Here is a 14,096-nt window from a genome sequence, read left to right as displayed (position 1 = left end):
GGGGTCACTGAAGGGAAAATATTTGGGAAGCACCGGTATAAGCATGTTGTTCTTGGCTCTCTTTGTTCCCCTAACCACAGTATTAGCCTGTACTTTACCCTGTCAGGCAGCTAGAGTGCAAAATCTAGCCTGACATGGTGAAAACATTAAGGAGACAACAGTAATGAAGGTACGTGATCACTAGCCATCACCTCCTTTGCAGCCAACAATTCCGGTAGCGTCACTGTGAGAGTTGGAGGATCACTCTGATATAGGGTACTTGCTCGGTGAGATGTAGGAGTGGGTTGCAGCCAGGCACACGACATGAGCTATTCAGGTGAGCCAGAGTTTACAAATGGAGTTGAATTTTTTGGGGCACTATTATCCCACTCTCCACTTCAAGGTCTCAGTTGATTTACTAAGGGAACGTGGCAGTGTGCCATCCAAGGCCAGCACCCCATCCCAATAGCTGGAGGGTGGTGGTGGGCAGGGAGACGAGCAGGCTCCCTACTTGATTTTATGTGCTCATTAACAGGAACTCTATGATCCACCCAATGGGTTCTGTTGTAGAGGGCACAGACAAGTCCAGGTTAGAGAAGGTTTACAGATAGAATTTTGGGCCGGGGGCAGGGGAGAACTGAATGAGGCAATTATAAAATAACTCTTCTGAATGAAAACAAAATCCCCTCTCAAATAGCTGTTTGAAGACCTGGAAAAGCTACAAGTTAAAGTAGTCCTGTTAGGCAACCCTTCCCGAGCGTGAATGACTATTTAGATTGGCAAATTATTAGAGCAGGACTTATACACTTAATGGTAAGGTCCTAGGGAGTGTTTTTAAAAAAAGAGACCTTGTAGTACAGGTTCCTAGTTCCTTGAAAATAGAGTCGCAGGTAGATAGGATGGTGAAGAAGGCATTTGGTATGCTTTTTTATTGGTCAGAGTATTGAGTACAGGAGTTGGGAGGTCATGTTGCAGCTGTACAGGACATTCATTAGGCCACTTTTAGAATATTGTGTGCAATTCTGGACTCCTTCCTATCAGAAGTATCTTGTGAAACTTGAAAGGGTTCAGAAAAGATTTACAAAGATGTTGCTGAGGTTGCAGGATTTGAGCGATAAGGTGAGGTTGAATAGGCTGGAGCTGTTTTTCCCTGGAGCGTCGGAGGCTGAGGGGTGACCTTATAGAGGTTTATAAAATTGTGAGGGGCATGACTAGGGTAAGTAGACAAGGTCTTTTCCCTGGGATAGGGGAGTCCAGAAGTAGAGGATGTAGGTTTCGGGTGAGAGGAGCAAGATATAAAAGAGACCTAAGGGGCAGGTTTTTCACGCAGAGGATGGTGCGTGTGTGGAATGAGCTGCCAGAGGATGTGGTGGAGGTTGGTACAATTGCAACATTTAAAAGGCATCTGGGTAGGTATATGAATAGGAAGGGTTTGGTGGGATATGGGCCGGGTGCTGGCAGGTGGGACCAGACTGGGTAGGATATCTGGTCGGCATGGACAAGTTGGACTGATGGGTCTGTTTCTGTGCTGTACATCTCTGTGATTCAATGACTCTTGCAGTGGCAGCTCAGACTGAAATCTCTCAGGGTCAGCTTACTACAATCGAAGTGATGCCAGCTCTCTGTCTCAAGCTGCTGCTGCCAACATGGTCGCAGGTGCCAGTTTTCAAAGGGGACTGCTGTGTTCCTACGTAGTGTAGCAATCTGCCCTTCCAACTAATTTTGAGTATTGATGATGGTACAATACTACCCAAAGGGAGCTTTGGTAGCTATTTGGACTACCATGCTCCTCCAAGAAAATAGCCTTTGTACTCACACCCCTGCCACTTTTGCACTATCCTTACTGTAGCCCATACCAGTGGTGGTGCATTCTGAAGCTAGGTGTTCTAGGCCCACAGCTGCTTGAGGGTGTCCTACAAGATCTCCCCACCATCTCCCTCCTCATCTGCAGTCTCCCCACTGAAATCATTCTGGTAAATTAAACTTTTCTCAGCCACCTTTACCCAGCCAGTTGGTTGGCACAGAATTGGAGAATGAGAAAAGGCACACAGAAACTAGGCACTAGAAACATAGAACATAGAAAATAGGAGCAGGAGTAGGCCATTCAGCCTTTGGAGCTCACTCTGCCAGTCACCACGATCTTGGCTGAACATCCAACTCAGAATTCTGATTCCCACTTTCTCTTACACCCTCTGATCCCTAAAAACAATATCTAATTGCTACTTGAAAAAAATCAATGTTTTGGCCTTAACCCCTTCCAAAGTCGAGAACTCCACAGGATTACCATTCTTTGGGTGAAGATATTTCTTCTCATCTCAGTGCTAAATGGCTCACCTTGTATTCTTAGACTGTAACCCCTAGTTCTGGACTCCCTGGTCATTGAGAATATCCTTCTTTCGTTTATTCTGCCTAGGGAAGTGTGTAAGTGTAGTCACTGTACTCTTGTAGGCACTATGTAATGATTTCATGTATAAATTTGGTTCAGATGATTACCTTACTTTGGCTTTTATTATAATTTCAGGCCGATAATACATTCAGAAACAGTAAGAAGGGAAAAGTGGGTCTTCTGTAGAATGAGGAATTGGCATCATAATTACTTGCATCTTACTCGTAGTTCTTCATGTTCCTCCCATATAGAAAAGGGCTATCCAGGTTTCCTCTTATTTTTTTCTCAATTCTATATGTTCCTCTTGTTCCCCTTGTGTTCCTCCCTCTTCTGACAACTTGTGTAGTTCTGCATGACCTCTACTCATTGTCCCAAAGATGTATCACAGGGAGTGGCACTGTGTCTGGCAGGAGCTGGTTTGTGCAGAACCCTTGAGGTCAGGATAGATTTCCTTCACTGCTTTTCACATATCTTCCTTTTCATATTTGCAGCCCAAGCTATTATTTGTAGAATTTCAGTAACAACTAGAAGAAATCAGCCTGCAGGTGTGCTGTCAGTAGTTGATAATCCCGAACCTTGGAGAGGATGAGTTTCTTCCTGATGCTTAATGCATGTTCAGCTTGGATGTAGAGCTCCAAAATAGCAGCTGCATTAGTATTGTACTCTGACCACACCTGCACATGTTTACTGGGCTTTACAATGTGCCACTGATGCCTTCAATCTGTTGTCTGGCACATTTCATGGCAGAAACATATGCACATACAATGGAGACCGTATTGATCAGGCTAGGGCACCTGTCATTTATAATGGGCATGATCAAGCCCAATTTCATAGTCATATCTGATCTGGATTTCTTCAAATTTTGTTTTGGGCACTACTACAAGTGTCGTCACATTATACCTCCAGTATCTATGTTTTTGTGTTGGCAACTAATTCTGTGAACAAGCCCAGTCTCACTAATACACACCGTAAACCATTTCAAGAAGTATTGTTCCCGCGATATACAATGTTGCTACGATTGAACAATTCCTTAAGCAGGAGTGCAAATTAGCCACTGTCTTATCGGCATCTCTGTATATGGTGTGCCCAATATTGTTCACTTCCATTACAAGGCTTATTTAAAGACAAATTTCAATTACACTATCTTTAACATGTTTGTTCTTAGGATGTGATTGTGGTGATAAGACTATGCTTTATTGTTGGCCTCCAGTTACCCTGAGAAGGTGATGCATTTGGTTTTGCAACTGAGTAGTTTGTTCGGAATCGTGTCTGAGTCAGATTGGGTAGCAGCGATCGCTTTTAAAATAACCCAGCAGGCTTTGTACTGATTTTTTTTATGCTTTCTCTGGTGCCAATATTCAAAATGACTATATTTTTTGAAGTCATTTCCACAACTTGTTATGCTACAATTTGATATTGTGACCTCTGGTTGGGGGTCTATTATTATAACCACTGCACTCTCTTACCGTGTACACAATATGATAAAGTGAACAGCAATTGAGCTGATTTTTTATTTTGTCTGCAGTAAGCGCTTGGTGGTAGTATTACAGAATGACACAAACCTCCATCCCAGACGTGCGTACACAAGTGAAGATGAGGCCTGGAAGTCATACCTCGAAAACCCCTTGACAGCTGCCACAAAAGCGATGATGAGCATCAATGGAGATGAAGACAGTGCTGCCGCCTTAGGATTGTTGTACGATTACTACAAGGTCTGAATGTTAATAAATACTAGTTACTCATTTCCATTCAGTCTTCCCTTCCAGAACACTCCCCCCAGTTACTATATACATGGATTTTGTTCTGTTGTTATAGGTCCCTCGGGACAAGAGACACATGCCAATTGGTAAAGCAGCTGATGCACCAGATGACCAAGAAAAAAGGTATATTTATTTGCAATCATTTTGGTTTGGTGACTATGTGAGTATGTGGAGCGGGATAAGGGTTGGGTAGGGAAGGATGAATTGGTGGCATTATGAATTCCTGGTCAAGGTTCCAGTGGTGCCTAGTACTGTTTGGAAAGACGGAAGTGAGCATCTCTTTGAAAATGTTGCTTGTCTGAATATATTGCTATCCTCCACTATCCAGAAAGGTTTTGTGCAGCTGCATAAGAGGGGTTGCTCATGATTCACAGAGAGTACAGCATATTCAAATATAGGAAAATGCCCAAGTGTATCGTATGACTCAGCCTAGTGTGAGACTATTGCAGATCAGACCAACATAATGGTATCAACAGGGAGAGTGAGAAGTGCAGGCCAGTGTCCCTTCCCTGCAACAACTCAAATGAAATACAGTCAAGCTTTTACTAATACGTTGATACCAACATTAGGCATTGTATTATCTTTTATGGTGAATAAGACTTTTCTATCTCACAGAGGACTGAGAACAGTGAACAGGGTGAGGTGTATACTGTGGTTTTCACAGTGAACCATCATTCCACACTTAATAATGGAAATTTCTTCCCTTCACAGAAGAGGAGGCTTTCTTCAAAGTGCACTCACATGACCAGGTGTTTGACTAGATTGCTCCATAACTGTTCACTCTCTTTACCTTTCATACGAAGGGGAATCTCCCCTCCTATAACTATCAGCTGATCGGTGAACTGTGCAAATCTGGCTACCACCAAAATTTAACTTATTACAAAAGCAGGTCAGAGGCTAGGAATGCTACCGCAAGTAAATCACCTCCTGAATTCCCAGATCCTGCCCACCATCTACAAGCCACAAGTCAGGAGTGTGGTGGAATATTCCCTGCTTGCCTGGATGGGTGGAGTTCCAACAATACTCAAGAAGCTTGTCACTATCCAGATTTAGCTCAGTTGGCTGGACGGTGTTGGTTTGAGAACCCCGGTGTGATGCTGATGTGAACTCCCACACTGACTATGAGCACTCTCCTGAGGTGTGGTGGCCCTCAGATTAAATCATCATTTGTCATCTGTCTCTAATGAGCAAGCAGCCCTATGGTCTGGTAAGACAATGACGACTTGATTTGACTGCAGTTTCCTTTCCCATTCCAACTGGATTCAGCTTGCTAAATGGGCTTTAACTCAAAGCCAATACTTTATTGGTCTATATAAGATTGAAACAGGAGTAGGCCATTCAATGTATTGAACTTGCTCCACCATTCAATATGATCATGGCTGATTGAACACTTCAGTGCCTTTTACTTACCCCATCGCCATAACCCTGTGTGTCACTGGTAATCAGGCAACTACCAATGACTACCTTGAACATATTCAAAGACTAAACTTCCACAGCCCTCTTGGGTGGAGAATTCCAAAGGATCACAACCTCTGAGTAGAAAAAAACCCACCTCATCTCCGATCTAAGTGCCATCTCCCTTTTTAATTGTATCCCCTGAATCTAGACTCCCCAACCAGGGGCAATATCTCATCTGCATCTATCCTGTCTATCTTTTTTAAATATTTTGGAAGTTTGAAAAGTTTTGAAACTCTTGAGAATACAAGCCCACTTTGCCAATCTCTCTTCAGAGGACTTTGCTGTCACCTTCAGAACAAGATGAGTGAACTTTTGTTGCTCTCCATCTTTGGCAATAGTATCTTTTCCGAGATGAGAAAACCAACACTGCACACAATACTTAAGGTGTGGTCTATCCAAGTTCTTCTCCAACTTAAGCAAGACCTCCTGTCTTCAAAGCCTGTTGCAGTAAAGGTGAACATTCCATTAACCTTGCTAATACTCTGCTGCACCTGCATGTTAGCCCTTAGTGATTTATTGTCAAGACCACGTAGGCCCCTTTGTACATCTATACTTTCTAACCTCTCTCCATTTAAGAAATGCTCTGCACATCTATGTCTCCTACCAAAGTGAAAAACCTCATTGTTTTTCATTCTGATGCAAGGGTGTTAAATTTGACTAAGGGGATAAATAAAAGCATGAGGCACAATTGACTGAATTAGATTCGGAAAACATATACAAAAAGGCATGACTGTACGTGGGCAATGGATAGTCTTTAAAGATCTATTGCAAGACTTACAGAAGCTATATATTTCTTCAAAGTGCAAAAACTTAAAAAAAGTTCAGTGAACTGAAGTTCAGGATTGTGTAAAGTAAAACTACACAGTGAGAGGTTAGGTTTTATGGCTTTTATGACTCTGAGGTAACTTAATTTAAAAATATAAGATCCTGAGAGGACTTGACCAGGTAGATGTGGAAAGAATGTCTCCTCATGTGAGCGAATCTATAAATAGGGATTATAGTTTTTAAAATAAGGGGATTGCCTATCTGGAGTCATTGGAATTTCTTTCCTTAAAAGACAGAGATAGATTGTCGATTACTTTTTTCATATGCGTACCTAATGCATCTACTCATTGAATGTCAGACGGGCAGCTAATGTATCTGATTCATTCCATTTCCCCTGGTAAAAATAGCCATGTATGAAGTAAAATGAATGCAGAGAATGTAGACAGTATTTAATAGGTTCCTTCCAACACTGCCTACAAAATTACCACTTTGTTATTCAAATTACGTGAATATCCTGCTTACTGTGGTAATCTGTTAATGATTTAAAGGATATTAATGCCTTCAGTCAAACAAAAGATCAGCATTAATGCAAAGTAATGCATTTAGTAGGCCCATTCACACTTACTTTATCTTTATCTCTAGAGAAGTTTTATCATCAAGATGTGAATAAAACTAAGACTGAGATAAGTAATTTGCTTTGCAATACATTCTTTCATTTAATGTGGTGGTTAAAATTGGAAGCAAATGATTGGTTCCCAAAAAATCATCTGCTTTAATCAATAAAAGTGCAATGAGCTAATAGGTTCTACTAAAATCAAAGCAACACATACTGCAGAAACACAACAGGCCTGGCAGCATCTGAAGAGAGTGACAGAATTCAAGGCAGATATCATCCTTCAGAACTCAATTTGGAAGTTTGAAAATGGACGATTTCTGATTACAATTACCTGTGTTATGTTTTCTTCGTTCTTTCATGGAATGTAGGCATTGCTGTCGAGGCCAGCATTAATTGCTCATCTGTAATTTCCCTTGAACCAGTAGCTGTTGCAAAGGGCAGTTCAGAGTTAACCACATTGCAATGTGTCTGGAGTCAGATTTGTAATCTAGACCAGGTTAAGGATGCAGATTTCCTTCCCTACAGCGTATGAGTGAACCAGATAGAATTTTACAATAATTGACTATGGTTTCATGGTCACCATTACTGAGATTAGCTTTTGATTCCACATCTGTTAACTGATTTGAGTAATTCCACTGCTGGCTGTGTGGGATTTGAAACAACGTCTGCAGATCTATAGCCTGGGCTCTTGGTTACTAGTTCAGTGGCACTCCCAATCACCAATATTCAATGGAATTCCTTCCAAAATAAATTCCGAATAAGTATAGTGCAATTTTACTTTTCTAATTATTTCTACTCATACACTTGTATCATTACACACAATATTGGCCTTATTTGGTGTGCACATCTGGGTAATACTGTTGCCTGGTGAAAGTGCCTCAAAATGGGAACCGAAGCTTTCTTCTGGATTTAGAGGTGCGTAACTGCATTGTGAAATCAATCGAGACAAAATGCTGAACATCCCTGCCCTGGCTGTCACTAATCATTTAAAAAACTTGTAAATCCATATCTCATGCACTGACCTACAGAGCTGTGACAGATTTTCGATCATTTGGGGGAATTAAGGGATATGGGGAACAGAAAGGAGTTGATGCTGAAGGTTCACTAACACATTGAATGGAAGAGCAGGCTTGAGGACCCATTGGTCATTTTTTTTGTTTAAATTGGACAAACTCAATAGACCACAAATGCACATAAACTTTGGGATTAGAATAGTTCAGTACTTGCTTTTGGCTGGCGCAGACTCAATGGGCTGAAGAACTTTTCTCTGTGCTGTAGATCTCTACAATTCCAATGGGAAAATCGGATTTCTAGATTTCAGATTGAGTCTCTGGTCTCTATTTTAGCAATGTAATTTTCCTGGAGTCAAACTGGTGCCAAACAATGCATGATTATTCCCAAAATATTCCACATTACAAAGTATAATTTTTTTCTGACAACAGACAGGCTAGAGAACATAATTGCTGACCTGTAAGGATCTCGCTGATATGAAGGGGAATGAAAATGCTCCAAAGTATCAAATGAAATTTGGAGTGATTGCACTCGTGTAGTCCTACAGATGTGCAGCTGCTTCATCATTGCAAGACGTTAGGATAGCCATATTTTTAAAAGTTAAGACCAGGACATGTTAAAACGCTGTTCATAATCATTGACATTGACTGGCCAATGGTAGGAGCTGATGTTGAAGGTGCAAAGACATGTGATGACATTTCTTGAAGCATTCAGTTTCGGGGGGGGGGGGGGGAGTATCGCATTTTGGGAACAGTGATCATACGCAGTAAGTTTTAAGATAGTTATGGATAAGCATAAGACTAGTTCTCGGCTGAAAGTGCTAAATTGGAGGAAGGCTAATTACGAATACAAGGCAGGAACTGGAGAAATTAAATTGGGGGTGGCTGTTTGAAGGTAAATTCACAACTGCCATATGGGAGTCTTTTAAAAGCTGGTTGATCAGCTTTCAGGACCATCATGTTCCTATGAATATCAAAGACAAGGCAGGCAGAATTCAGGAACATTGGATGACAAGAGATATTGAAAGTTTAATCAAAAAGAGAAAAGAAACATACGTAAAGTTTAAGAAACTGAAAGTACACAAGGTCTTTGAGGAATTTAAAAGAATCAGGAAAGAACTTTAGGAGATGGGAAATGTCCTTGGCAAGCAGGGTTAAAGAGAATCCCAAGGCATTTTAAATGTATATTAGGACTAAGAGGGTAGCTAGGGAAGAGGCAGGTCCACTCCTGGAAAAAGGAGGGAAATTATGTGTGGATTCCAAAGAAGTGATTACTTTACATCGGTATTCACCAAGGAAAAGGACATGCACTTGGTAAGCTTAGGGAGGGGTAAGTTGATATTCTGGGGCATGTTGATAATTAGAAGGAGGTGGTGTTGGGTGTCTTGAAAAGCTTTCAGATAGGTAAGTCCCCAGGGTTGGTGGGATCTATTCCAGGATACTAAGAAGTCAAGGGCGGAACCACTGCTGGGGCCTAAACAGAAATCTTTGTAATCTCGTTATCCAAAGATGAGGTCCCAGAAGACTGGAGACTAGCCAGTGTTGTCCCTTTAAGGAGGAACATTTATATAGACATCTGACCAGGCAGGGAATAGTGGCAGATGGGATTGGTTTAGAATGGTGCAGACATGGTGGGCCAAAGGGTCTATTCCTGTGCTGTAGTATTCTATGGTCTATATTCTGTTCAGCCAGAGTTTGCAACCCTCCACTAGCCATAGTGGGAGATTCGAGTGGTGGTGTTGTCAATGTGCATAAGAAAACCCACTCTGTGCTCTTGGATACCATTACTGAGAGGCAGGACGAGGTAGATGAAAAATAAAAGAGAGCTAAGGCTTTCTAGGCTTCATGATATTATCACTGGACTGTTAATCCAGAGACCCAGCTAATGTTCTTGGTACCTGTGTTCAAAATCCACCAAGGCAGATGGTGGGATTTGAATTCAAGAAAAATCTGGTTCACTTATGTCCTTTAGAGAAAGAAACTGCCATCCTTATCCTGGTCTAGCCTACAAGTGACTCCACAGCAATGTGGTTGGCTATTAATTGCCCTCTGGGCAGTTAGGAATCTGTAATAAATGCTGTCCTAACCAGTGGGGCCTTCGTCCCATGAATGAATTTTAAAGAATTCCCTTTGGGTCTACCTACAGCATATGGAAGGCAGCAGCTCAAGAAGGCAGCTCACCAATACCTACTCAACAGTAACTAGATTGGGTAATAAATGCTGGCCTGCCAGTGTTCCATGAGAAAATAAAAAAACCTCCTTGAGGGTGACAAGTGTGGGTGTGAGAAGAGAAGCCATTGCAAATGATTCTCTGGCTACAATGAGATAAATACAATTTAAAACTTGTGAGAGCAGATTCACCAAGTTAGACAACTGTGAGAAGCATTGGAAGAAGATGAAGTCTTCCACAGAATCCCTACAGTGTGGAAACAGGCCCTTCGGCCCAATATGTCCATACTGACCCATTCCCCTACCCTATTATCCTATATTTACCCCTAAACAATGGGAAATTTAGCACGGCCAATTCACCTAACCTGCACATCTTTGGATTGTGGGAGGAAACTGGAGCACCCGGAGGAAACCCACACAGACACAGGGAGATTGTCCAACTCCACACAGACAGTTGACCGAGGCTGGAATCGAACCCGGGTCACTGGCGCTGTGAGGCAGCAGGGCCAACCACTGAGCCAAGTCAACTGCGTCAAAGACTGGAACAGGCTAAGAAGGATGAGGAGAGAAAGTTTGTATTTGTCAGAGCCAAATAGGATGTCAATAATAACTTTATTGGGAGCTGTTTCACTTCTGTGGTAAAGATGGAAACATGATTGGAGGAATTTCAAGAAATCTGGGGATAGATTTGGGAGGGGAAGCTAATTAGGTACCAAATTCACTTCCCAGTCTGGAACTTTATGTATTAAATAGCGACAACCAGGTGGGAATCAGATTGCCAGTCCTTTGAGGTGAAGTTGGAGGGATATGAGGAGATTAAGAAGCTGGTTTATAGTAGAGAACGTGATACAAGTAAGTGCTGTGAAAAAAAAAAATGTAGCAATGTTCTTTTCACTCTCTTTCCCATTGTTGTTAATGGTTAGTTGGGTTTTGGAAGTGAGGACTAACTACTTGAGAGGCAAGACTGGGTGAGTATTGCAGTCAAACCCCAGTCCAGCCTCATCCTTGACTGCGATTCTCACTGGAGTCATTAACTGGGCATCAAACATGAGCACTCCTGTGGTCTCTCGTTATTGTTTACTTCCCAAACCATGGGTGCCAAGCGCCACTACTCCAACTAACTTGACACCGACCAAGGACTGAACCTGGGACCTTTCTAGTTGTAACTCAGTTACTCAATGGATAAACTTAAATCATTGGCTAAGAGTTGGAGATCAAGTTGACAAGTTTAGAGAAAGCAACAAAGAAAAGCCTGTGCATGTGCATAACTTCTAAATGAAATGAAGTGGTTAACTAAGAATGCAAACTTATTCTGTCACTGCCACCCCATGTTAAGTAAGCATAGGTTAAGTTATTTTGTTTGGATTAGTTTCAATGTTTGTCTTCTGATGGCATTTCTTTCCCTGTGTCTTGATTTATCAGAAATTGCCTTGCGTCAGCTGATAGTCAGAACGATCTAGAAGTACATGACAATCGGGTGCAAGTTCTTAAGTCCCTCCCAGTGAACCTGTCTTTACATCCGGAGCATCTGGAAGCCTCAAAGCGGGAGCCTTTTGCTGCAAATCCAGCTGAGAATGCGCCTGTGTCAGTGGCAGGGGTAGCAGTGGTCAGCATCAAAACGGAGGGTTACTCTACCAGCTACTCAGGGGCAATGACTCCCACTGTGCACTATAGCAGAGCCGAGAGCGATGAACAGAGAGGGGTGATCTTTGAACAGAACCTTGGCAGCAACCAGTATGAAGTGTTCACTGTCACACACACCAACTACCTCAAAGACGACCAGCGCAGCACACCTGACAGCAGCTACGGTGAAACGTTTAAGGATGGAATAGCAGAAGTAAGTCGTGATTTGGAAAGTTACAGATTTATGGAATGCTTACAAAATGTGCTTCATTTCCGCAGGATATTGTACACTTGGATACATTAGGGCTTACTCCCCCCAGCATATGGCTGTGGTGATTGAATGTTTCAAGAGTATGACTGATAGGTTTTCATTATCTAAGGGTATCGGGTAAAGATGGATAAATGGGATTGAGGTTTTGAAAAAGCCATGCTATGACTGAATGGTGGAACAGGCTCAAGAGGCTGAAAAGCCATTGACTCCATTGTTCATTAATTCATTGTCTATCATTGTCAGGGATTAATGTCACATCAGGACAATATTGGATTTCAGTAACTGAACTAATTATATATGGTGTGTTAATGTTCACCACTCTTATCCTCTTTCCATACCATAATCTTCAGTTGGTCATACATAAGTGTGACTGCCTTCTAAACTGCACACCTTAGTTAATATTAGTGTTGATTTGATTTTAATTCTATACTATAGTGCTTCATGGCTTAGAAAACTGTCATGTTAAACTGTGATGTTTGGTGTTGGCTTTTAAACCTGTCCTTCCTACTCCAAGTGAAGCATCATCCTGCCTTATCTGGGTTATTGCAAACCTTTTCTGAGGAAATGTGCAGCTGGGAAAATAAATGTTAAATTTTAAAAGAAAAAATATTGCTGCACCTATGTGGACATGTAAACAGTTACTTGTGTGTACTCAATTGCTGAGCAGCAACCAAAGCCATTCAGCTGAGACTAAGAGCAGTAAACTGCACAGACTAGAGTCTACTCTTCAGGCCTGCCTGGTGCAGAGACCTCTCTATCCATGGAGCTAGGCTAGCTGCAACCTGGGGTGGGTACGTACTGTAGGCTCTGGAACCCATCAAAGGACTGCGTGAAGGGAAAGCCAACACCACCTCCATCCCCCACACCTGAACAATTCCCCCTGCCAGAGGACTTTCTCCTCTGTTCTGAAGGCTCTTCCACCCTTGGAATTTTCTCAGAACTCCATCAGTGTGCCTTCACCATCCCCAAGACTGCTTCATCTCAAAGTGAGGCACTTGAGGCTCTGGAATTGTTAACCGCTCACTGAGCTAGGCCAGGGGGGAGCTACCTTGATGTGATCAAGTTATTGGTTGCATTTGGTGAAATAGCTGCCGGCCAATGGGCTTGGGACTCTCATTTTGTCCTGGCATTGGAGCCTGTGATAAACCACTGTCTGTTGTGGTTGTGAATTCAGGACTGTGTTTGAAGCATTATTAGGGAGCATATAGATCGATAGAGATATTTGCAATTATCATCTGTTCAGAGTAGACAGGGAGAAACTGTTCATGTTGAGGGAGCGATCAGGAATTGGAGGGCAAAGAGAATTGGCAAAAAAACGATGGTGACATAAGGGAAGAAAGTCCTATTCAGTCTCGAGTGAACTGAATGACCATATGGTGGTAGCAGAGTCAGTTTGGGCCTTCTGAAAGGAAATGGGTATTTATCTGAAAAGGAAGAAGTTGCAGGGAAATAAGACTAGGCACATTGCTCTTTTAGAGGATTAGCATAGACATGATGGGCCAAATGAACTCCCCCTATGTAAACTCTCGTATGGTCATTTATTCTTTTTTACAAAGGATGTCAGACTTTTAAACAATACTAAATTGTGAATAAAAGTCCATCACAGTTAACTGTAGCAAGTTCAACGAACATTGTGAAGTTGTTAGCGAGTTTTGAGAAGATTTGTAGGTCAGGTTGAGGTTCTGGATGTAAGTTTGCTTGCTGAGCTGGAAAGTTCATGTTCAGAAGTTTCGTTACCATACTAGGTAACATAGTCAGTGAGCTTCTGGTGAAGCACTGGTGTTATGCCCTGCTTTCTGTTTGTGTTTAGGTTTCCTTGAGTTGGTGGTGTTATTTCTGGTTCTTTTTCTCAGGGGATGGTGGATGTGGTCCAAGACAATGTATTTGTTGATTGAGTAGCAGTTAGAGTGCCATGCTTCTAGGAATTCTCACGCATGGCTCAGTTTGGCTTGTCCTAGGATGGATGTGTTGTCCCAGTCAAAGTGGTGTCCTCCCTCATCTGTATGTAAGGATACTAATGATATTGGGTCGTGTCTTTTTATGGCATAAGCCCAAAACA

At 42.1% G+C, this 14,096-nt stretch overlaps 1 protein-coding gene across 1 annotated transcript in view; it reads left to right on the top strand.

Annotated features, from left to right (window-relative positions):
* Positions 1 to 14,096, top strand: part of LOC122549157 (grainyhead-like protein 2 homolog) — a 153,566-nt gene that overhangs the window by 16,019 nt on the left and 123,451 nt on the right. Inside the window, exons 2-4 of the mRNA XM_043688500.2 lie at positions 3,891 to 4,077; positions 4,181 to 4,248; positions 11,566 to 11,980. Coding sequence (XP_043544435.1) covers positions 3,891 to 4,077; positions 4,181 to 4,248; positions 11,566 to 11,980 — 670 coding nt within the window. The remainder of the gene's footprint in view (positions 1 to 3,890; positions 4,078 to 4,180; positions 4,249 to 11,565; positions 11,981 to 14,096) is intronic.

The sequence above is a fragment of the Chiloscyllium plagiosum genome, unplaced genomic scaffold (assembly GCF_037043375.1).
Source record: "Chiloscyllium plagiosum isolate Xiang-an unplaced genomic scaffold, Cpla_swu_hap1 HiC_scaffold_4, whole genome shotgun sequence".
Lineage (NCBI taxonomy): Eukaryota > Metazoa > Chordata > Chondrichthyes > Orectolobiformes > Hemiscylliidae > Chiloscyllium > Chiloscyllium plagiosum.
This window is presented reverse-complemented; position numbering and strand designations above follow the sequence as displayed.